The following is a 24,232-nucleotide window of genomic DNA, read 5'->3' as shown; positions in this document are numbered from 1 at the left end:
ACTTCAGCAGAGAGAAGGTACAATGAGGTTCATGCTACAAACTCGTACCTTGGTGGGGCAAATCCTCGGGATGCTGAAAGTGAGGTCCTGGTGCATGGACCGGTCTAGTGGAACCTTGCAATACAGTCCACAAAGTGTCACACATCATCGTCACGTACTGCACCCTTCACAACCTGGTACTGCAATGGGGAGAGGAGCTTGATGATAAGGAGATGGAGGAGCTGGAGGTCTCTTCTGTTAAGAAGGACATCAACGGGGATGAGGGTGATGATGTCCTCAAAGGCGAGGATGTCATCGATGAGGCCGTCGCACTGACCAGACAAGGCAGGCGCACTCAGGAGCCCCTCATAGCTGCTAGATTTGTGGAGAATCATGACAACATGCAATGAGGAGACAACACAGATCTTCACATTGCATCTCTGAATGTCTGACTCCTATCTGGCTGAGGGCAGCTCACTTGCGCTCTGTGACCGAGGACATATGGAGATGCAGCCGTGAAACTTTAAATACACCTGATCCTTTCTCAACCTTCCCCTAACCCCTTCAGGCGTACAGCATCACTAGTCATTAATGCTGAAGAGATGGGGGGCCGGCCCCACCTCAGGTTCTGAGAGCATGCAGAGAGAATAGCAGATCACTGTGACGCTTGCCCACGATATTCTGGCAGCAATGAAAAGCAGCATTGAGGTGCAGGCATCTTAATGTGTCCAGTGAGTGTGAAGCTGGACCATCACTTTGGTATAAGGTTACACATTGCACAGTGAAGAGGTCCTGAACTGAGACACCTGCCTTTATCTTATGCGGGAGCCAAGGTTTCATATTTGAATGACAGGAACATGAACCTGTCTGTGATAACTTTGGTGTGCATCCTCTGGATCACTGAGACCTGGAGGGCCCCAGCCTGCTTTTGGGGGTCCTGCTTTGTGGTAGTGGCACTCTCCTTGACCTGTGGACCTGGAGCTGCTTGAGTCACAGGAGGAGGGGATTCAGGTGGGCTGGACACTCCCAGAGTCACCTGGGTGGATGGCCCCGGGGTATGCATCTGCTGATCCTCCTCCCTATGGGTGCCCGAGGACCCCTAGCTGACTGCTTGAGGAGCAGGGGTACCCAATTCTGTTGCATTGAAAGAATTGGGCTGAAATTGTAGGACATTGATCTTGCCTCTGGGGCATTTTGCTGTACCATGCTGGCCTGGTTGCTCTACTGTTTGGTTATGGTATTGCTTCCCTTGGCCTGGGAAATATCCCTGTTTCTGTGCTTTCTGGACTATGGAGTTTCCTTTGTACCATGGTTTACTTTCTCCTCTTAAAATTGACCAGTGCTGCAGACTGAGTTCAGACTGCCTAACAATCTGCATTGCTTTCTTAAGGGTTAGATAATGCTTGCATTATGTCTGAGAGTGTACTGTCCACTACTCCGATGACTATTCTAAGTCTGATAAGTTCAGGTTTTAGGTCTCTGTATTTGCAGCTTTCAGCCATCCTGTACAGATCGTTAATGAATGAGTCAACAGATTCGCCTGGCTGCTGGACACATTTACTAAATTTAGCCTGTGAGGATTGTGTTATGTTAAATAAACATCAAATGATTTTAATAATTCTTCAAATTTAACAGATGATTTGTTGATTTCTTGTCTATCAATAATGTTGTAATACAAAAACAGAATTACCTGAACAAATTCAGCAGGTCTGGCAGCATCGGCAGAGAAGAAAAGAGTTGACATTTCGAGTCCTCATGACCCTTCAACAGAACTGATTGAATATTAGGAAAGGGGTGAAATATAAGCTGTTTTAAGGTGGGGGGGGGGGGGACGGTGCGGGGGTGCGGTGGGGGAGAGAAGTTGGGGGGTGGTGTGGTTGTAGGGACAAGCAAGCAGTGATAGGAGCAGATAATCAAAAGATGTCACAGACAAAGAAACAAAGAAGTGTTGAAGGTGGTGATATTATCTAAATGAATGTGCTAATTAAGAATGGATGGCAGGGCACTCAAGGTACAGCTGTACAGCTCTAGTGGGGGTGGGGTGGAAAGAGTAGCAGGGCATACAAGATTTAAAAATAATGGAAATAGGTGGGAAAAGAAAAATCTGTATAAATTATTGGAAAAAAACAAAAGGAAGGGGGAAGAAAAGGAAAGGGGGTGGGGATGGAGGAGGGAGTTCAAGATCTAAAGTTGTTGAATTCAATAGTCAGTCTGGAAGACTGTAAAGTGCCTAATGTTGTAATGTTGTCTGCTTTTGAGCCTACTGAGTAAAGCAGGTGTATTAACTTGTTGAGCATCTGTCTTTTTATCCAGACCTGAAGCAACCATACATTTAAGGAATCTTTTTCTCAAAAGTCCCCGAATTATGTGATTGACCTGGACCTTGGATAGGTCCAAATTGACCTAGAAGAGAGAATTTCTGATCTATGGTTAAAAATTTTAAAAGTGTAGGTTCAGCTATAAGAGGTTGCTGAAGTTCCAGATGGCATAGCTGTTTGTTTGAAGACAAAGGGTTCACCCGTGCCTGCCAGTTTTGGCAGGCTTCCAATGCAATGGTGCTTGCGCTCAGCCTTGAAAAGATTTTAAACAATGGCTGCTTGCTGCAGACTTCTCCGTCTCAGCGCTATGCTTTAGGGTCAGGAAAGGGTCACGAAAGCTGAGAACCCTGTGCTCATTATTAAAGCAGATTCTTTAGCTGCAATTCTTCTAAATTAATTTTTTTTTTCCTTTTTGGAACAAGCTTGGATGCCACATGGTCAGGCACTGACCTGGGAAATCCAGTCCCTCCAACAGAGTTTTTAAGTGGCGATCTCTGACCACTGAACTGTTCAAAAGTTTCTCAGGACTGGCTTTATCCTGGAATTTGACAGATTTAGCCCACCCCTGCTAGGTCTGCTGACTCTGCACACTGTGGTTTTTGAAGCTGGGCTTCCACAGAATTCAGTGGAGTCTTCTGCTGCAGTGAGAAGTTTAATTTCTGCCTTCAGCTTCCAAGCCTTTCTTTGGAGTTTTTCTCTCGTGATTCCCTTCTTGCCTTCACTTCGAGCTTTTTTTCAGGTCAGAATGCTTCTTTTTTTTTTTCCTTCAGTTTTCCATGATTTTAATTTTCTTCTGCAGTCTCTGAGACTTTGAGTTGTTCCATTCACTGCTACCATGTTGCACGGTGTTGGACACCGCTCAGTAAGCCTTAATGAAGTTTTTATAGTCTTAAGCGGGTTAACTGTATGTTTTTATTAACTACAAGAACTATGTACATATATATGTAAGGGCTCAAGCTAGGAGCTGCCTCCACACTTGCTGATACATATAGCTCTGTTCAACACTCGATTGACTCCTAGTTGTAGGTCATGTGTTCTCTTACATCACTGTGGGCTGTGCTTTATTCAGTCCCACATTAGCCCTATACGTGCCAGGCCCTTATACTACAGTCAGGTATACAGGCATTGATGGGCAGAGGTCCTGCCATGCCAAAGAGACCAGAGGTAAAATGGTCCTATGATCCATAGTGCACAATATTCTGAAAATGAAAGCTGAATTTTTCCATATAGGTATTCATTTTATTTGACTTAAATTGTCCTTTACAATCTAATTTACTCCTCTTATACATATGGACCTAGATTATCGTTGTAACTTTTTTTTGGCACACAACAATCTCTTCCACTATCTTGTTTAAGCATAATACTCAGGAGCGTTGTAACATCCTGCTGCACAGTATAATTGGGTACAGGTCTTCCACCTGTGAATTCCTTGCATAATGAGCACTTGATTTTCAGCCATACCATTGTGGACAGTTGCCATTTTTGACCTCAATTTTACACAATAAGAAATGAAAGATAGAAGCAATAATGATAAGAGAAAACAAAGATGGGAGGAATGTTTCTATATCATTCACTGCAGAATAACCATGGTTTGTAACAGTGTTTCCTTGTTTCTTTTGCTATATAACCAGAAACAAAGAGGGGGAACAACACTGGGTTATAAGCTCAATAAGCATCACGCAGCCAGGAATGAAGGCCAAGAAGAACATGCAGTAATAAATCTGAAAATTACTGTCGGCAAAATGAAGAATAGTCGTTTGGTAGTATAGAACTTGAATATTGCTGAGAAAAGGGACTTTTTTGTCAAAGCTTTTTATCTTGCACTTAGGACAATTCACAAGAATACCAGATGTAAAGGGAACAACAATTTATACTGTATGAGAAGAGAGTACTGATTGATTGGCAAGTGAACTCTGATTGGTAGAGGCGTTGCCATGGAGAATGTACCAGTTGATGGTGACTGACAGTTAACTTGCAAGCATTGTTTGAAATTTAAACCAGGCAGCATGACTCTGATTAGTCAAGGCATTACCCTGAGGAATGAACCAGCGAATGACTGACACCTATTTTGTTTAGCTGAAACAGGCGCAATGTATGTACATACAAACGTACGAACATGGAGCAGGAATAGGCCACTTGGCACCTCAAGCCTGCTCTGCCATTCAGTAAAATCATGGCTGATCTAATTGTAACCTCCCATCTACCCCTGATAACATTTCACTCCCTTGTTAATCAAGAATCTATCTATCTCTGCCTTAAAAATATTCAAAAACTCTGCTTCCACTGCCTTTTGAGAAGGAGAGCTCCAAATACTCACAACACTCAGAGAAAAAAATTCTCCTCATCTCTGTCTTAAATGAGCAACCCCTTATTTTTAAACCATGACCCCTGGTTCTACATTTTCCCACAAGAGGAAGCATCCTCTCCACATCCACTCTGTCAAGACCCAACAGGATCTTAAAGGTTTCAGTCAAATCACCCCTTACTCTTCTAAACTCTAGCGGAAAGGAGCCTAATCTGTCCAACCTTTCCTCATAAGACAAACCTCCTATTTCACGTATTAATCTAGTAAATCTTTGAACTGCTAATGCATTTACATCTTTAGTTACATAAGGAGACCAATACTGTACACAATACTCCAGATATGGATAGTGCCTTGTACAACTGAAGCATAACCTCCCTAATTTTGTACTCAATTCCCCTTGCAATAAACGATAACATTCTATTAGCTTTCCTAATTACTTGCTGTAACTGCATACTAGCCTTTTGTGATTCATGCACTAGTACACCCAGATCCCTCTGAACCTCCGAGCTCTGCAGTCTCTCACCATTTAGATAATATGCTTCATTTTTATTCCTTCTGCCAAAATGGACAATTTCACACTTGCCCACATTATACTCTATTTGCCAGATCTTTGCCCACTCACAACCAATCTGTGTCATTTTGTAGCCTCCTTACGTCCTTTGCACAACTTACTTTCCTACCTACCTTTATGTCGTCAGAAAATTTAGCAACCATACCATCTATTCCCTCATCCAAGTCGTTCATATAAATTATAAAAGGTTGAGGCCCCAACACTGATCCCTGTGGCACACCATTTGTTGCATCCCGTCAACCAGAAAAAGACCCATTTATGGCTACCCTCTGTTTCCTCTTAGCTAGCCATTCTTCTATCCTTGCCAGTATGTTACCTCCGTACCATGAGCTTTTATTTTTCTCAATGACCTTTGATGTGGCACCTTATCAAATGCCTTCTGGAAACCTAAGTGCAGTAAATCCCCTTCATCCACAGCACATTGACTCCTTCAAAGCACTCCAATAAATTGGTTATACATGATTTCCCTTTCACAAAACCATGTTGACTCTGCCTGGTTGCCTTAAACATTTCTAAGTTCCCTTCTATAACATCTTTAATAATAGCTTCTAACATTTCTCCTGTGACAGATATTAAGTTAACTGGCCTGTAGTTTCCTGTTTTCTATCTGTCTTGAATAAAGGAGTTACGTTTGCTATTTTCCAACCTAATGGAACTTTCCCCAAATCGAAGGAATTTTGGATCTTTTTGGTTCTTTCTATCTGCAAAGAACAAGCCATGTATTAATATATGTAGCTTCCAGTACATGCAGACGTGCCACACTATGAGCCTGACTGACGATCTTAAATTGGTTGTCACCGTAATTCTTAGCACACGGAGGATTATTTAGCAAATGTTGTCCAATCATAGAATCACATCTAACGTTGGACACTGTGTTTTGAGTTTCCAAGCACGGGCTGGTTGGGTATGGTCTCTTCCTTGCCCATTGCAAACAGCAGAAGGGACATGCTGTTTGATATAATCTGCCAGTCTTGGGATGTACGGCCTACATACCAGCATCCCACTGGCACTGAAATTCATTTACCACATTACTCATTTGTGTGAAAGGCAGAGAACATCTTTTTGGCTTAACAGCAACATCCTGTTAGTGGCAAATACCACTGGCGTTGCTACTGCATAGTGGCAATGTGAAACAACTAGTTTCACCTGTTGTTCAAATTTTTGAGACACCTTGCCGTTCCAGGGTAATCTCAGGTACACTGGGCACTCCTCAAGGCCGAAAGTAATGGCCTTGGGCCTGTTCATGAGTTTGTGCGATATACAACACAAAATGATCTGATCAGGATGGCCATTATCCCACAGGATGCCTTTGATGTGCCCTATTTCATCATCAAGCTTGCATGGTGCGCAAATGGCTCAGGTCCTATTTACGAGGTTGCTGATAAGATCAATCTTATAGCCCATGGAACTGTAAGAATCCCAATGCATATATTGACCAGTGAAGCTAGGCTTCCGGTAGACTGGTAAAGAACCCCCTGGCAGATTTCTCAACTAGCATGTCAAGGAATGGGAGTTCATTTGAAATAGGGTGCATCAAAGGCATCCTGTGGGATAATGGCTACCCTGATCAATCATTTCACACTGTATATCGTGCAGACTCATGAATGGGTCTAAGGATGTCTCTTTCAGCCCTGAAAAATGTAGGTTTTAAGGAGTGTCTTAAATGAGGAAAGTGAGGTCCAAGTGTAGGGAGGGAATTCCAGAGCTTGGTGCCTAGGCAACTGAACGCATGGCCACCATGGTGAAGCAATTATAATAGAGAATGCACAAGAGGCCAGAATTAGAGGAGTGCAGATACCTTGAGGGCTGAAGTAGATTACAGACATAAGGAGGGGCAAAGCCTTGGAGGGATTTGAAAACAACGATGAAAATTTTAAACTCGCTGCTTGACTGTAAGTCACTGAGCACAGGGGTGATAGGGGAATGGAGCTTAGCGTGAGTTAAGACGTGGACAGCTGAGTTTTGGATAACGTCAAGTTTACAGAGGTTAGAATGTGGGACACCAACCAGGATTGCCTTGGAATTCTCTAGTCTAGAGGTAATGAAGATATGAATGGAGGTTTTAGCAGCAGATGAGCTGAAATAGAGAAGAAACCGGATAGTGTTACGGAAGTGGAGAAAGATGGTCTTAGGATGGCATGATTATGAGGTCGAAAGCTCACCTCATGAACAAATCTGACACAGAGGTTGTGAATAAGCTGGCTTAACCTCAAACTTAATCCCAGGGAGAGGGATGGAGGCAGTAGCTAGTGAATGCAGTTTGGAGCAGGGACCCCACTTGATCAGCACCCCATCCACCCTCTTGAACAATCACTTCCTCCACCATCAGTGCTCCATGACAGCAGTATATACCATGTACAAGATGCAGTGCAGCAACTCACCAAGCCCCCTTCGACAGCACCTTCCAAGCCCAGGAACTCTACCATGCAGAAGGAGGGCACCAGATGCATGAGAACACCACCATTTGCAAGTTCCACTCCAAGGCTCACAACATTTTGACTTGGAACTATAGCGCCATTCTTTCACTGTTGCTGTTACAAAGGCTACAAGAACTGCAGTGGTTCAAAAAAGGGTGCTCACCATCACTTTCTGAGACGCAATTAGGGATGAGCAATAAATGCCAACCTTGCCAGCAATGCTCAAAACCCACGAATGAATTAAAGTTCTTCATGTCTTAACTGTCTGAATTCTGATATCTATGTTGGTAGGGAACTTAGGAGAATGTGGTATCCAGGTAAACCAAAAATCACTAAAGCTGGCGGTGTTATAGACTATTTAACAAGGAGTTTATTGCAATATCCATAGCCTTTGATGTGGCTTCGAAGGAGTTAATAACAGTTTGTCCAATGGGTTTCCTTTTTCAATCGCGTCCAATCCGCCTTGAACTTGTTTTCATGTACAGTTTGTAATTCGTACATGCGTGTATGCAGTGGGATATTTTGTATGCCGTTTCTTTGGTTAGTGTTTAACCTTAATTTATAAACAAGAGTGATCTGACCCTCGTGCTGAATATGTCAGATATGGGGGAGAACCAAGATCCTTCTCATTTAACTAAAAGCAGACTGAAGAGTGAATTAATTGCTCATAACGTGTCTTTACCGCAGAGGGAGCAGAAGAAAGAGGTTTATGTGCAGCTCTATTTAAAACACATTACTTCTAAGAATAAGTCAGAATTGAGGGCGGATTTTTCCAGCGACGAGGAGGATTCTTCAGAAGTTAAAAGCACCGTGAGTTTAGGGGGCTTGATGTGTTTGCGTATGCTTTTGTATTTGTGTGTGATAATAGTTGTCTGTATTCAAGCATTTTTAGTTGCGCGCCGAATTGTGAGATTTGAATCTCTTTATGGGGGAGTGTCGGGCTCTCTGTTGCTAATCCTAATAATGGGCTTTGTATGCGGGGTTTCTTGTTTGAAGATTTTGTTTCAAGTTTGTGCCTCTGTGTTAGTTGCATTTGGATTTGCGGTTCCTTCTCTTTATAAACTGTAAATTGTTTGCGTTGTTGTGCACCCTACAATTTTATATATGTATTACATGTCTTTCGTGAATTCTTTAGAAAATGCTGTTGTTGAATTCTGTTCGATTTATTCACATCTGGGTTTTCAAATAGCATTGATTTTGTGCACAATATAAATTGAAATATCAAGCTTAAATATGTGAGATTTTTATGGGGGGTGGGAAGGTAGCGGAAAGAAGGAATCATTTGTAGGATAATGCATTGTCTGTAGTGAGTTTTATTTTAAGGTAGTAACCGACCAAGAGATAATGTCCTAACCTGATAGCAAAGCTTATTAAAAATATTTAAGCTACAAAATGGCCGTTACTACTGGGAGCAGGGTGTGTGGGGATCGTGTGTGTGGAAATCTTTTTGAGCTGCTAGCAAACTGCACTTTAGGCTTACTTTCTGTTTGAAACGTATAATTATTCTTTTTACATTTTAAACCGCTAATGCCAATAACAATCGGGATTTTGGGGAAGGAAGGAGAGATGTTGAGAAATTGCTATGTAGACCTAATTTGCTCAAGTGAACTATGCTTCGGTTAATATCCATTGATAATTACAGCCCGTTTCTCGGTTTACATTATCAACATTCATTAACAACTGAACTATCTTGCCTTCCCTACACCCTCGAAATACATTTTTAATGCTAACTATGTTGTCCTAGCTGGTACTTTCCCACAGGAAGAATACGTTTTCCAACTGACCCAAAGGCCACATGTGCCCCCCAAATCATGGCAAGCTGGCCCATCCTGATTTGGTTTTATTTCTCATTTGCTTGTTTGTCCTATCCTGAATTTTGTGGACCTGGAGCTTTGGCAAAGTCTGTTTTTAGATTGTTTCCTCATTGGTGGAGAAAGAATAAATAAAAACAGCAAGGCCTGTTGGCAAGAAATATCTTCATATTAATCATAATGTGAAAAATGTTAATATGTGGTCCTTGAGACTCCATGATTTTCCCCTTGGGTCCCCATAATGTACAAAACTTGGACACTTCTGACCTAAACCACACTAGTGGCTAGTTAGTAGCAGTGGCACAAGCATGTTGCCTGTCTGCTGCCCGGAGAGAGACAAAATACAAAATTAACTTTCTCTCTCTTTCACCCCCCTCCACCCCCAAACACACACACACACACACACACACACACACACACATACATCAAAAAAAACTTTTTTGTACAAGTACTTTAGAAAGATTCAGAGGGTAAATCCATTTTAGGCAGACCTTTTTTTAAATAAATTAATCAAAATAGGACATGAGTAAGTTAGCGCAGGCAGAAATTTTCAATAGATAACTTTCCTCTAGCTCAACATCAGTTAGATTGAAGGTATTATTTTCAGCTAATACCACTAATTTCACTTCCCTACCACTGATTTCATATCCTTCCTTGGCCTAGCTTGCTCTCAATTTGAATCAGACTGTTTGCAATATTCTTATCCTGTTTAACTCTGAGCTAATGTTTGAATCCTGTTCATCACTAGGCCACTTACCTTTGCAACCTTGACCCTTTCTTCTCCTGTGAAACAGTTCAATAAGCCTATGACATTTCCACTGTTGACAATTTCTCATACCCTTTGTCTTTACTCCCTCTACAAATTACACCTGCCCTGCTTACCCACACCCTCACCCTTACTGACTTTCACTGGATTCTCTCTCTTCCTTTTTCCCCCTTTAGTTTGGTATTCTAATCTCTTATTTTTCTAGCTTCGTGTCCACTTCCTTAAATCACATGAGGAAATGTATCCCTCAGAACAATCAGTGTATGAAATAGGCATCCAAGAATAACAGAGGCACACCCTCTAGATTTTTTAAAAGAAATAATTCAGTGCTGAAATGGGGTTCTTTCAGGATTTTTCTGGATGGCTGATTTGTGATGAGGTGAATGATCCAGTTTTTTTCTGAAATGATGAATTGGGTATAGATAAGCAATCTTTACAGTCTTCTGGACTCAACATTCAGTTCAACAATTTCAGGCCATGAACTCTGTTCTCCACTTTGGGGTCTTTTTTTTGCCATGTTCGGGTTTGAATCTTATTTTTCATGTTTTTCTTTCATACAGAGTTGTCCATTATTCTGATTTGCACTCACTTTCTACAAATGCTGTCTCTTTACTACATCCATAACCACTCCCTTTGTCTTTTGTTCCATGTCGTATTTGTCCACCTCTGGATGGCTGATTTGTGATGAGGTGAATGGCCCAGTTTTTTCTGAAATGATGAGTTGGGTATAGATAAGCAATCTTTACAGTCTTCTAGACTCAAATATCTCCACCTCTCCCCTTTCAATGACATTATATCTATCTACCCTCCTTCGGTTTTGAAGAGTCGTATGTGACTCAAAACATTAACTCTTTTTCTTTCTGCACAGATGCTGACAGACTTGTTGAACATTTTCAGCACTTTCTGTATTTATTTCAGATTTCCAGCATCTGCAGCGTTTCACTTTTAATAAATAATGAGTTCAAAGTAATGTTTTTACCCAACATTGGCATGTGTGGAATAGAGAATTCATTAATGTATTTACAAACTTAAAAGGGACATTCCCTCCGTTTCTCTTCCCTGTATTCATTTTTTTTTGTCTTTCACTTTTTTTTCTTCTGTGTCTGCCTGCCTCCTCCTATGATACCTGCTGGAAAGAATCCATATTGAGGATACTGGCTAAGATTGACGAACTCAGCACAGACTGGGAATTCAATCTGCTACCTCTGATCCATATGGCTTAACTACATACTGCATTTGCCATCTGTGCTAAGCAGGGAGACCTGTCAGATATTTATAATCCAATGCTAAGACCTACGTTTGGAAAGGTCCATAAAAGAGTCGGTTATTTTTGGCCTTTGTTGCTTTTAAAAGGGTCAGGAATGCAGCTTTATGGCAGAATTCCAGAAGAGAGGTGAACAGCAAGAGTGAGTTTTATAGTCATATATACCAGGAAGGTCTCTGATTCAGTTTCTGACCTGTGCTGTATTAGCTGGTAGTATCTCAGTCAGGGACTACTCCCGATTACTAAATGGTGATTGCTGTTTGAAGTGTGCATGTAGCATTGTAGAGTTAATACAGGATTAGATTCAGCTGTGATGCCTGCTATGGTTTAGCAACTGTCAGCAATTCTGCTCAAATTTGTACACAAATGCTGATCACTTTGAGGGAAGGTTCCCAAGAGCATTAGAACTATTTCTTAGCGAGGAACAACAAAGAACAGGAACTTCCATTTATAGTGATTGAAGGTAGTCTTCACAGTATCGTGAAATAGTGCAGCTCAGAAGGAGCTCATTTGGACCAATGAATCTGCATCAGCTTTTTCAAAGAGCAGTTCAGTTAGTTCTACTCTCTGGATCAGTGGGATCTCTTCCGGGGCAGGTGGGAGGACAGGTTGCATCTAAACTGGAGAGGCACCAATATCCCGGCTGTGAGGTTTGCTATTGTCTGGAGGGTTTAACTTAGTATGGCAGGGGGATGGGAACCAGAGCAATAGGTTAGCAGGTGAAATAAATGACTGGGAACCAGTGAATATGGCCAGTAGGACTAAGAGGAAGGGCAGGCAGGGAGAAATTACTGAACACAATGGGACTGGGCATCTGAAATGCATTTGTTTCAATGCGAGAAGTATAACAGGCAAGGCAGATGAGCTTAGAGCTTGGATTAGTACTTGGGACTATGATATTGCTATTACAGAGACTTGGTTGAAGGATGGACAGGATTGGCAGATAAACATTCCAGGATTTAGATGTTTCAGGCAGGATAGAGAGGGATGTAGAAGAGGTGGAGGAGTTGCACTGCTGGTTAAGGGGAATGTCACAGCTGTACGACAGAAGGACGCCTCGATGGGCTCATGCAGCGAGCCAATATGGGTAGAGCTCCGGAATAGGAATGGTGCAGTCACAATGTTGGGGGTTTACTATAGGCCTCCCAATTGCCAGCGGGAGATTGAGGAACAGTTATGTAGGCAGATTTTGGAAAAATGTAAAAGCAATAGGGTTGTTGTGGTGGGTGATTTTAACTTTCCCTGTATTGACTGGGAATCACTTAGTGCTAGGGGTTTGGATGGTGCAGAATTTGTAAGGTGCATCCAGGAGAGCTTCCTGAGACAATATGTAGATAGTCCAACTAGGGAAGGGGCAATACTGGACCTGGTATTGGGGAATGAACCCGGCCAGGTGGTCAAAGTTTCAGTAAGGGAGCATTTCAGGAAAAGTGACCATAATTCAGTAAGTTTCAAGGTACTGGTGGATAAGGATAACAGGAGTCCTCGGATTAAAGTGCTTAATTGGGGGAAGGCTAATTATAACAATATTAGGCAGGTACTGAGGAATCTAGACTGGAGGGGGATGTTTGAGGGCAAATCAACAACTGACGTGGGGGGCTTTCAAACGTCAGTTGATAAGAATTCAGGAACCTTGCATAACGAAGGATATTGTGAGATTAGTCAAAAAGAAAAGGGAAGCGTTCATAAGGACTAGAAGGCTGGGAACAGATGAAGCCCATAGAGAATATAAAGAAAGTAGGAAGAAACTTAAGCAAGGAGTCAGGAGGGCTAAAAGGGTCATGAAAAGTCACTGGCAACCAGGATTAAGGAAAATCCCAAGGCCTTTTATACATATATAAAAAGCAAGAGGGTAGCCAGGGAAAGGGTAGGCCCACTCGGGGACAGAGGTGGGAATCTGTGTGTGGAGCCAGAAGAAATGGGAGAGATACTAAATGAATATTTCTCATCAGTATTCACCAAAGAGAAGGACTTAGCGGTTGATTTGTCTAGGGAAGAGTGTGTGGATAGCCTGGATCATGTTGAGATCAAAAAAGAGGAGGTGTTAGGCGCCTTGAAGAATATTAAGGTGGATAGGTCCCCAGAGCCAGATGGGATCTATCCCAGAGTAATGAGGGAGGCAAGGGAGGAGATTGCTGGGGCCTTGACAGAAATCTTTGTATCCTCACTGGCTACGGGTGAGGTCCCAGGGGACTGGAAAATGGCCAATGTTGTTCCATTGTTTAAGAAGGGTAGCAGGAATAATCCAGGAAATTACAGGTCGGTGAGCCTTACATCAGTCTAGGGAAATTATTGGAGAAGATTCTTCGTGACAGGATTTACTACTATTTGGAAGCAAATGGGCGTATTAGTGAGAGGCAGCATGGTTTTGTGAAGGGGAGGTCGTGTCTCACTAACTTGATTGAGTTTTTCGAGGAAGTGACAAAGATGATCGACGATGTAAGGGCAGTGGATGTTATATACATGGATTTTAGTAAGGCCTTTGGCAAGGTCCCTCATGGCAGACTGGTACAGAAGGTAAAGTCTCACAGGATCAGAGGTGAGCTGGCAAGATGGATACAGAATTGGCTTGGTCATAGAAGACAGAGAGTAGCAGTGGAAGGGTGCTTTTCTGAATGGAGAGCTGTAACTAGTGGAGTTCCGCAGGGATCAGTGCTGGGACCTTTGCTTTTTGTCGTATACATAAATGATTTGGAGGAAAATGTAACTGGGCTAATTAGTAAGTTTGCAGACGACACTAAGGTTGGAGGAGTTGCAGATAGTGAAGAGGTTTGTCAAAGGATACAACGGGATATAGATCGGTTGGAGACTTGGGTGGACAAATGGCAGATGGAGTTTAATCTGGACAAATGCGAGGTAATGCATTTTGCAAGGTCTAATACAGGCAGGAATTATACAGTAAATGGCAGAACCCTTAAGTGCATTGACGGGCAGAGGGATCTGGGTGTACTGAAAGTGGCAACGCAGGTGGATAAGGTAGTCAGGAAGGCATATGGCATGCTGGGAAGTCATGCTGCAGCTGTATAGAACCTTGGTTAGGCCACACTTGGAATATTGCATGCAATTCTGGTTGCCACATTACCAGAAGGATATGGAGGCATTGGGGAAGGTGCAAAGGAGGTTTACCAGGATGCTGTCTGGTCTGGAGGTTATTAGCTATGAGGAGTGGTTAGAGAAACTCTGATTGTTCTCACTAGAGCGACGGAGATTGAGGGGCGACTTGATAGAAGTTTACAAAATTATGCGTGTCAAGGACAGAGTAGATAGTCAGAAGCTTTTACCCAGGGTGGCAGAGTCAATTACTAGGGGACATAGATTTAAAGTGAGAGGAGAAAACTATAGAGGAGATGTGCAGGGCAAGTTTTTTACGCAGAGGGTAGTGAGTGTCTGGAATTTGCTGCTAGAGGAGGTGGTGGAAGCAGGTACGATAGTGGTGTTTAAGAGGCAACTTGACAAATACATGAATAGGATGGGAATAGAGGGATATGGAACCCGGAAGTGCAAAATGTTTTAGTTGACGGGCAGTATGATTGGCGCAGGCTTGGAGGGCTGAAGGGCCTGTTCCTGTGTTGTACTTTACTTTTCTTTGTTCTTTGTACTCCTTTACTCTTTCCCCATATCCCTACATTTTTTTTTTCTCACTCGTGTATTTATCCAGTTCCTTCTGAGGGGTACTATTGAATCTATATTCGCAACCTATCAGACAATCCATTCTAATTACCAACCACTCTGCATAGTAAAGTAGCTGAATATTTTGGCAGGCAATACCCTTGAGAGTATTAGTATGATTTACAATGGTAATTTCCTTTAACTTGATGTCCTTCAACATTGATTGTATGATAAAGTTTACTATAGCATTAATTGCATGATAAAGGCTAGATTACCAGCAGTCTGAATTGAATTTCAGTGGATTCACAGATGACAGGTGCCAAACATCAGCTGTACTGAGCACTGAATTATTCTTTTTAAAGCATTCATTTTGTTTGCAGTGATCCCAGGCTGTGAGTTGGGAGGGTGGAGAAATGAGTTAGGGCTTCCATTCATAATTTGTCTTCAATGACCAGTGCTAGATATTGTAGGGATGAATTGTCTGCAGCTAGGAATGCACTCATCTATTATGCTTCCATACATATTTTCTAGTTTCATGCAGGAAGGTTAGCCCATTGGGTAAGGTATATGATTTGGGGCCTGGAAATTCCGTAGGCTTTCTTCCCCTCTCCATTGTGAGTGAGAGAAGATCGGGGGAAAATCCACAAAGTCTTTCCCATAATTTTGCAATAAATTTCCAGCATTTTATTTCTTATTATATTCTATATAGTCTTTCATTCTGGCGCCAGTGAGCACCCAATATTTAATACAAGAAAACTAAAAATGTATAGAATGTGCCAATCAAAAATTGCCAGTGAAGTAATAGCCATCAATTTTTTTTTAGTGTTAATCATTGAAATTGATTTTATATTTTTGAAAATCATTTTAAAGACCATCTTGATTTGGCAGTCACTTTGGAACCTTATGAAAATAAAGTTTCTAAACAAAAAGATATCACAAGTAATTCATGACAAATTAAAACTTCCCCAAACAATTCGCTTGTATGCATTTAATTTCTGCGGGTGTCACCGTAGAGACTGTTCCTTGAGAAGCCTGAGATGCAATTTTGCTGGACGGTCTAGCGAAGTCAAATTCCTGGAATGTATTAATGTCACTCTGAGACAAGTTTCTCCTGCTGCTTTCACTTTCTGCTAGGCAGAAAGAGTGGGACTTGAAACCAAGAATTTGTGTTCATGTATCGAGCCTTTTATGATCTCTGGACAACGCAAAGCTAATGTAGTCCTTTTTTGAGTAATGCCATTATTGCAATGTAGGGAAACAATTTATGCACGACAAAACTCCCACAAACAACAATGAGATAAATAGCCAGATAACCTGGTTTTGATAGTGATGGAAAGATAAATGTTGACTGAATACACCAGGAGAAAACCCCTGCTCTTTAAATAGTGCCAGGTGATCTTTCACATCCACCAGATAGGACAGGGCTTCAGCTTAACATCTTATTTGAAACAGGGAGTTGTAGCTCATTCCAGAAATAATTAGCCTCTTTCTCAGTCATTTTATTTAATAAAAGGCTATCCAGATTCTATAATTTGAATGTACAGAAATATTTTTCTCTCATACAGTATTTTGACTGGAAAGCAAAGAGCAAATATTGTTTACTATGTCTGCAATGCCATTAAGACCATAAGACATAGGAGCAGAAATTAGGCCATTAGGCCCATCGAGTCTGCTCCGCCATTCAATCATGGCTGATAAGTTTCTCAACCCCACTCTCCCACCTTCTCCCCGTAACCTTTGATCCCCTTACCAATCAAGAACCTATCTATCTTAAATACATCCAATGACCTGCCTCCACAGCCTTCTGTGGCAATGAATTCCATAGATTCACCACTCTGGCTAAAAAACTTTCTTCTAATCTCTGTTCTAAAAGTTCTTCACTTTACTCTGAGGCTGTGCCCTCAGGTCCTAGTCTCTCCAACTAATGGAAACATCTTCCCCACGTCCACTCTATTCAGGCCTTTCAGTATTCTGTAAGTTTCAATCAGACCCCCCCCCTTATCCTTCTAAACTCCAGTGAGTATAGACCCAGAGTCCTCAAACGTTCCTCATATGTTAAACCTTTCATTTCTGGGATCGTTCTCGTGAACCTTTACCTCTCTCCAGCTCTCTTTTGAATTAATTTTTGCGCACATATTTATTCCTCATCTCTGTTCTTCCCTGGCACTGTATTCTCTCAACTGTGCTACTTTTTCTCACCTGCCTGTGCTGTGTTCTGTTCCTTTGCTTGTTTGCTTCCTCCCGCCTACTGTCCTACTCTGCACATTTCTCTCCAGCCCTTCACTGAATGCTCTCTGCTTAGAATTAAATCATACCAAACATCACATAAATAAAAACAAAAAAACTGCGGATGCTGGAAATCCAAAACAAAAACAGAAATACCTGGAAAAACTCAGCAGGTCTGGCAGCATCGGCGGAGAAGAAAAGAGTTGACGTTTCGAGTCCTCATGACCCTTCGACAGAACTTGAGTTCGAGTCCAGGAAAGAGCTGAAATATAAGCTGGTTTAAGGTGTGTGTGTGGGGGGCGGAGAGATAGAGAGACAGAGAGGTGGAGGGGGTTGGTGTGGTTGTAGGGACAAACAAGCAGTGATAGAAGCAGATCATCAAAAGATGCCAACGACAATAGTACAATAGAACACATAGGTGTTAAAGTTAAAGTTGGTGATATTATCTAAACGAATGTGCTAATTAAGAATGGATGGTAGGGCACTCAAGGTATAGCTCTAGTGGGTTTTTTTTTTATTTTTTTTTATATAATGGAAATAGGTGGGAAAAGGAAAATCTTTATAATTTATTGGGAAAAAAAAGGAAGGGGGAAACAGAAAGGGGGTGGGGATGGGGGAGGGAGCTCACGACCTAAAGTTGTTGAATTCAATATTCAGTCCGGAAGGCTGTAAAGTCCCTAGTCGGAAGATGAGGTGTTGTTCCTCCAGTTTGCGTTGGGCTTCACTGGAACAATGCAGCAAGCCAAGGACAGACATGTGGGCAAGAGAGCAGGGTGGAGTGTTAAAATGGCAAGCGACAGGGAGGTTTGGGTCATTCTTGCGGACAGACCGCAGGTGTTCTGCAAAGCGGTCGCCCAGTTTACGTTTGGTCTCTCCAATGTAGAGGAGACCACATTGGGAGCAACGAATGCAGTAGACTAAGTTGGGGGAAATGCAAGTGAAATGCTGCTTCACTTGAAAGGAGTGTTTGGGTCCTTGGACGGTGAGGAGAGAGGAAGTGAAGGGGCAGGTGTTGCATCTTTTGCGTGGGCATGGGGTTGTGCCATAGGAGGGGGTTGAGGAGTAGGGGGTGATGGAGGAGTGGACCAGGGTGTCCCGGAGGGAGCGATCCCTACGGAATGCCGATAAGGGGGGTGAAGGGAAGATGTGTTTGGTAGTGGCATCATGCTGGAGTTGGCGGAAATGGCGGAGGATGATCCTTTGAATGCGGAGGCTGGTGGGGTGATAAGTGAGGACAAGGGGGACCCTATCATGTTTCTGGGAGGGAGGAGAAGGAGTGAGGGCGGATGCGCGGGAGATGGGCCGGACACGGTTGAGGGCCCTGTCAACGACCGTGGGTGGAAAACCTCGGTTAAGGAAGAAGGAGGACATGTCAGAGGAACTGTTTTTGAATGTAGCATCATCGGAACAGATGCGACGGAGGCGAAGGAACTGAGAGAATGGGATGGAGTCCTTACAGGAAGTGGGGTGTGAGGAGCTGTAGTCGAGATAGCTCTCTAAACCTCAGGCCACTGAAGAAAGTTTAAGGATGCATTCATCACACATTTTCATTTACAAGTACTGTAGGTGTGTTTGTGTGAGTACTCAAGGTGTGTTTTTAAAACAAGCCAGTCATTCTCTATGGTTTCTTCAAAACTTTGAGAGGAGCCATTAATGTGTCAATCTACAGATAAACTGTTGCTGTACTTGAACCTGGAAAGCACCATCAGGAATCAATTTCCTTGTTACACCAGTTAGACCTCTATAGCATAAAGGAACAGATCATGTTACCCACAACTCCTCCTTTGAATGTTAAATGACATGCTGCTGCTTAACAAAGAGAAGTGTATCCCGTGACATACCGTGAACAGCAAGAAATATGTTAGTGTTAATACAGTATTTTTAAACATCCTGCATCAGTGCCAAAGCTTTATGAAGTAAGAATCTCTTTAGTGAACTAAATAAAAGTGTAGCTGTAACTGGAGAAAATATAATTTTGGCTAATGTACTCCAGGATTCTTTCCAAAGTTGCCAGTGGGAAGGGATGAAGCAGGTTGAATCTTCTCTTTAAAGCTATAGTTTAAAGGCTTAATTTTATTTATATTGTAGACTGAAAATGCATGCAGAATAATACAGCAAGCCATTGGTCATACCTTTTTGTTTCTTTCTCAGCGTGTACAGTATGTGTATGTGTTTCTAGTGAATGCTGCTAAAAATATCAGACATCAAGCAGGGATCATTGGTCCCTAATTGGGTTCAAACAAAAAAGCTGGTGATTTTGAGCTTGGAGAAACAGGCTATTTTGCTTAACTAGTCCATGCTGATGTTTATGCTCCACATTGGTCTCAAAAGATCCTACTTAATCTCACCTTATCAGGTTAACCCATTCCCTTGCCTTTCGTGTGTTTAACTACCCCTTAAATGTACCTGTTACATGGTACAAGGGCTGGGGGATTTTAAGGTTTTGTGGAAGAGATGCAGACAGGGGTGATGTGAGGAAGAACATTTTTACGCAGCAAGTGGTAATGTCCTGGAACTCACTGCCTACGAGAGTAGTACAGAGACTATCATGATTTCAAAAGTATATTGGATGGGCACTTAAGAGAAATAAACTTGCAGGACTGCAGGGGAATGCTACTGATTTGGATCACTTTACAGACAGCTGGCATGGACTCGCTAAGCTGATTGGTCCCTTCTGTGCTGTTATGACTCAGAAAAAGATTTCTTTTTTTCATCATAGTTTAGGCTTTGAAAAAATCATCTTAAACACTTAGATTCCTGGGAAACAATTTGAGGCTAAATTCTGGAACAGTATAGAAACTAAATCTAAAGTGGAAGGAACTATTTGAAATTTCTCGTGAGCCTTTTAATGAAGAGTGATTAAATTAATTTTTGCCTATCCTAATTATTTTTTTTAAGTACCAAAGCCATTAGTTTGGGCTGTATTATCACAGCATCACTGAAAACCTGATCTATAACATAGAACATTTTCCCTGGTTTCAAATCCCTAACAGTAGAAAGGTTTGTCTTTGTCTGTTTATCAAGGTACAGGATGTATATTTTGGGACAAGTATATTTTCTCACTTTAAGCACCTGCTGTCAGTATCCGCCCCTTCGGTGCCAAATGTAGCATAACCAGACATGTTCTATTCATTTGCAGAACTGTGTCTTAATTATAGCCATTTTTGTATTTTCTGTGATTGGGCTCGTACCCACTTTTGTAGCAGCTGAGGCAAGATTGAATCCAAATTCATTTCATTCTCCAACCAGCAGAAGGAGCAAACTTTTCATTTTGTTGATCTGACATAGGTGCAAGCGTTGTTATAAGCTACTGTGGCATCCATTTCACTTTGTGGATTGAATAAACTAGGTATTGCATAATTTTATGCAGCGTTAGTATTTGAAACTAACTAACTAAAAGTTATTCATACGGGCTTGCCCAACATCCAGTACTAGTTGAGCAGAGATTTCCAATAACTAAACAATGGAAAAACGGAAGCCATTTTCCTTGGCCTCTGCTACAAACTCCGTTCCCCAGCAACTAAACCATTCTACTTCCTGACAAAAAAACAGAATTACCTGGAAAAACTCAGCAGGTCTGGCAGCAGTCCAGCGGAGAAGAAAAGAGTTGACGTTTCGAGTCCTCATGACCCTTCGACAGAACTTGAGTTCGAGTCCACGAAAGAGTTGAAATATAAGCTGGTTTAAGGTGTGTGTGTGGGGGGCGGAGAGAGAGAGAGAGAAGTGGAGTGGGGGTGTGGTTGTAGGGACAAACAAGCAGTGATAGAAGCAGATCTGCTTCTATCACTGCTTGTTTGTCCCTACAACCACACCCCCACTCCACTTCTCTCTCTCCGCCCCCCACACACACACCTTAAACCAGCTTATATTTCAACTCTTTCTTGGACTCGAACTCAAGTTCTGTCGAAGGGTCATGAGGACTCGAAACGTCAACTCTTTTCTTCTCCGCCGATGCTGCCAGACCTGCTGAGTTTTTCCAGGTAATTCTGTTTTTGTTTTTGTTTTGGATTTCCAGCATCCGCAGTTTTTTTGTTTTTACTTCCTGACAGCTGGCTGAGGTGAACCAGACTATTTACAACCTTGGTGTCATATTTGACTATGAGATAAGCTCCCGACAGCATATCTGTTCCTACACTAAGACCGCCTATTTCCACCTCCTGATCATCAGAAGACTCTGCCTCTGCCGCAGCTTAACGTGTTGCTGAAACCCTTATCCACACCTTTGCCTCTGCCTCAACTTAACCTGCTGCTGAAACCCTCATCTATACCATTGTTACTTCTAGATTTGAATATTCTAATCTTCTCTTGGTTGGCCTCCCACGCTCTGCCCTTCACAAATGTGAGGTCATCCAAAACTCAGCCACCGGAACCAACCAAGTCCTGTTTAAAACTGAAAAGAAAGGAGCACCCAGGAGAGACTATTAAAGTCTCCAGAATACAAAATAGGACAGAGTGTTTGGAAAGGGCTAGGAATCTAACTTCAAGCACATCAGATAAAGGGACGACAATGAGAAAGGGGAAGGGAAATACAGGACTGAAGGTGTTGTATCTGAATGCACGCAGTACACGAAATAAGGTAAATGAGCTTGTGGCGCAGCTTGAAATTGCCAGGTATGATGTGGTGGGCATCATGGAGACATGGCTGCAAGGGGATCAGGACTGGGAGCTAAATATCCAAGGATATACATCCTATCGAAAAGATAGGCAGGTTGGCAGGGGGGATGGGGTTGCTTTGTTAGTAAGAAATGAAGTTAAATTGATAGCAAGAAATGACATAGGGTCAGATGATGTAGGATTTGTGTGGATAGAGTTGAGGAACCGCAAAGGTAAAAAAACCATAATGGGAGTTACGTAAAGGCCTCCGAACAGTAGTTAGGATGTGGGGCACGAGATACACCAGGAGATAGAAAAGGCGTGTAAGAAAAGCAAGGTTACAGTGATCATGGGGGATTTCAACATGCAGATAGACTGGGAAAATCAGGTTGGTAGTTGATCCCAAGAAAAGGAATTTGTGGAATGTCTACGAGGTGGCTTTTTGGAGCAGCTTGTGGTGGAGTCCACTAGGGAACAGGCAATTCTAGATTTAGTGATGTGTAATGAGGCAGATTTGATAAGGGAGCTTAAGGTGAAGGAACCCTTAGGAGGAAGTGACCATAATATGATAGAATTTACCCTGCAATTTGAGAGGAAAAAGCTGGAATCAGATGTAACTGTATTACAGTTGAATAAAGGCAACTACAGAGGCATGAGGCAGGAGCTGGCCAGAATTGACTGGGAGATGACCCTAGCAGGAAAGACAGTGGAACAGCAATGGCAGGAGTTTCTGAGAGTAATTTGGGAGATGCAGCAACATTCATCACTAGGAAGAAGAAGCGTACTAAAGGGAGGACAAGGCAACCATGGCTGACAAGGGAAGTCAGGGACAACATAAAAGCTAAAGAGAAAGCATACAATGCAGCAAAGAGCAGTGGGAAATCAGGGGATTGGGAAGCCTAAAAGACCAACAGAGGACAACTAAAAAAGAAATAAGGAGGGAAAAGATTAAATATGAGGGTAAACTAGCCAGTAATATAAAAGATTGCAAGAGTTTTTTTTTAGATATATAAAGGGTAAGTGAGAGGCAAAAGTGGACATTGGGCCACTGGAAAATGACGCTGGAGAAGTAGTAGTAGGGAACAAAGAAATGGCAGAGGAACTGAATAGGTACTTTGCATCAGTCTTCACGGTGGAAGACACGAGTAACATCCCCAAAGTTCAAGAGAGTTGGGGGGCAGAGCTGAGTATGGTGGCCATTACCAAGGAGAAGGTGCGAGGAAAACTGAAAGGTCTGAAGGTGGATAAATCACCTGGACCAGATGGATTACACCCCAGAGTTCTGAAGGAGATAGCTGAAGAGATAGTGGAGGCATTAGTGGTGATCTTTCAGGAATCACTAGAGTCTGGGAGGGTCCCAGAGGCCTGGAAAATCGCTAATGTAACCCCCCTGTTTAAGAAGAGAGTGAGGCAAAAGACGGGAAATTACAGGCCGATTAGCCTGACCTCAGTTGTTGGTAAGATTTTAGAGTCCATTATTAAGGATGAGATTTCAGAATACTTGGAAGTGCATGGTAAAATAGGGCAAAGTCAGCATGGTTTCATCAAGACAAGGTCATGCCTGACAAATCTGTTAGAATTCTTTGAGGAGGTAATGAGTAGGTTAGACAAAGGAGAGTCAATGGATGTTATCTACTTGGACTTCCAGAAGGCTTTTGACAAGGTGCCGCACAGGAGGCTGCTCAGTAAGATAAGAGCCCATGGTGTTAGAGGCAAGGTACTAGCATGAATAGAAGATTGGCTGTCTGGCAGGAGGCAGAGAGTGGGGATAAGGGGGTCCTTCTCAGGATGGCGGCTGGTGACTAGTGGAGTTCCGCAGGGGTCAGTGTTGGGACTACAACTTTTCACTTTATACATTAATAATCTAGATGAAGGAACTGAGGGCATCCTGGCTAAGTTTGCAGTTGATACAAAGATAGGTGGAGGGACAGGTAGTATTGAGGAGGCGGGGAGGCTGCAGAAGGGTTTGAACAGGTTAGGAGAATGGGCAAAGAAGTGGTAGATGGAATACAACATGTGGAAGTGTGAGGTCATGCACTTTGGTAGGAAGAATAGAGGCATGGACTATTTTCTAAATGGGAAGAGAATTCAGAAATCTGGAGTGCAAAGGGACTTGGGAGTCCTAGTCCAGGATTCTCTTAAGGTTAACTTGCAGATTGAGTCGGTAGTTAGGAAGGCAAATGCAATGTTGGCATTTATTTTGAGAGGACTAGAATATAAGAGCAGGGATGTGCTGCTGAGGCTTTATAAGGCTCTGGTCAGACTGCATTTAGAATATTGTGAGCAATTTTGGGCCCCATATCTCAGGAAGGATTTGCTGGCCCTGGAGAGGGTCCAGAGGAGGTTCACGAGAACGATCCCAGGAATAAAAGG

At 42.5% G+C, this 24,232-nt stretch overlaps 1 protein-coding gene across 5 annotated transcripts in view; it reads left to right on the top strand.

Moving 5' to 3' along the window:
* Nucleotides 1-24,232, top strand: part of LOC121282080 (lamina-associated polypeptide 2-like) — an 81,276-nt gene that overhangs the window by 21,361 nt on the left and 35,683 nt on the right. The window contains exons 1-2 of one of the 5 annotated variants that reach the window (XM_041195517.1): nucleotides 8,083-8,130; nucleotides 8,278-8,400. The exons of 1 other annotated variant lie outside the window; for it this stretch is intronic. In XM_041195517.1, the coding sequence (XP_041051451.1) occupies nucleotides 8,098-8,130; nucleotides 8,278-8,400 (156 nt within the window). In that variant the 5' untranslated portion in view covers nucleotides 8,083-8,097. Of the gene's footprint in view, nucleotides 1-8,039; nucleotides 8,401-24,232 lie in introns of those variants that run through there. 3 more of the 5 variants (XM_041195520.1, XM_041195518.1, XM_041195516.1) reach the window with 3 other exon arrangements.

Source organism: Carcharodon carcharias, chromosome 9, assembly GCF_017639515.1.
Source record: "Carcharodon carcharias isolate sCarCar2 chromosome 9, sCarCar2.pri, whole genome shotgun sequence".
Lineage (NCBI taxonomy): Eukaryota > Metazoa > Chordata > Chondrichthyes > Lamniformes > Lamnidae > Carcharodon > Carcharodon carcharias.
Note: the sequence above shows the minus strand (reverse complement) of the source record. Positions and strands in the feature narration are given on the sequence as shown.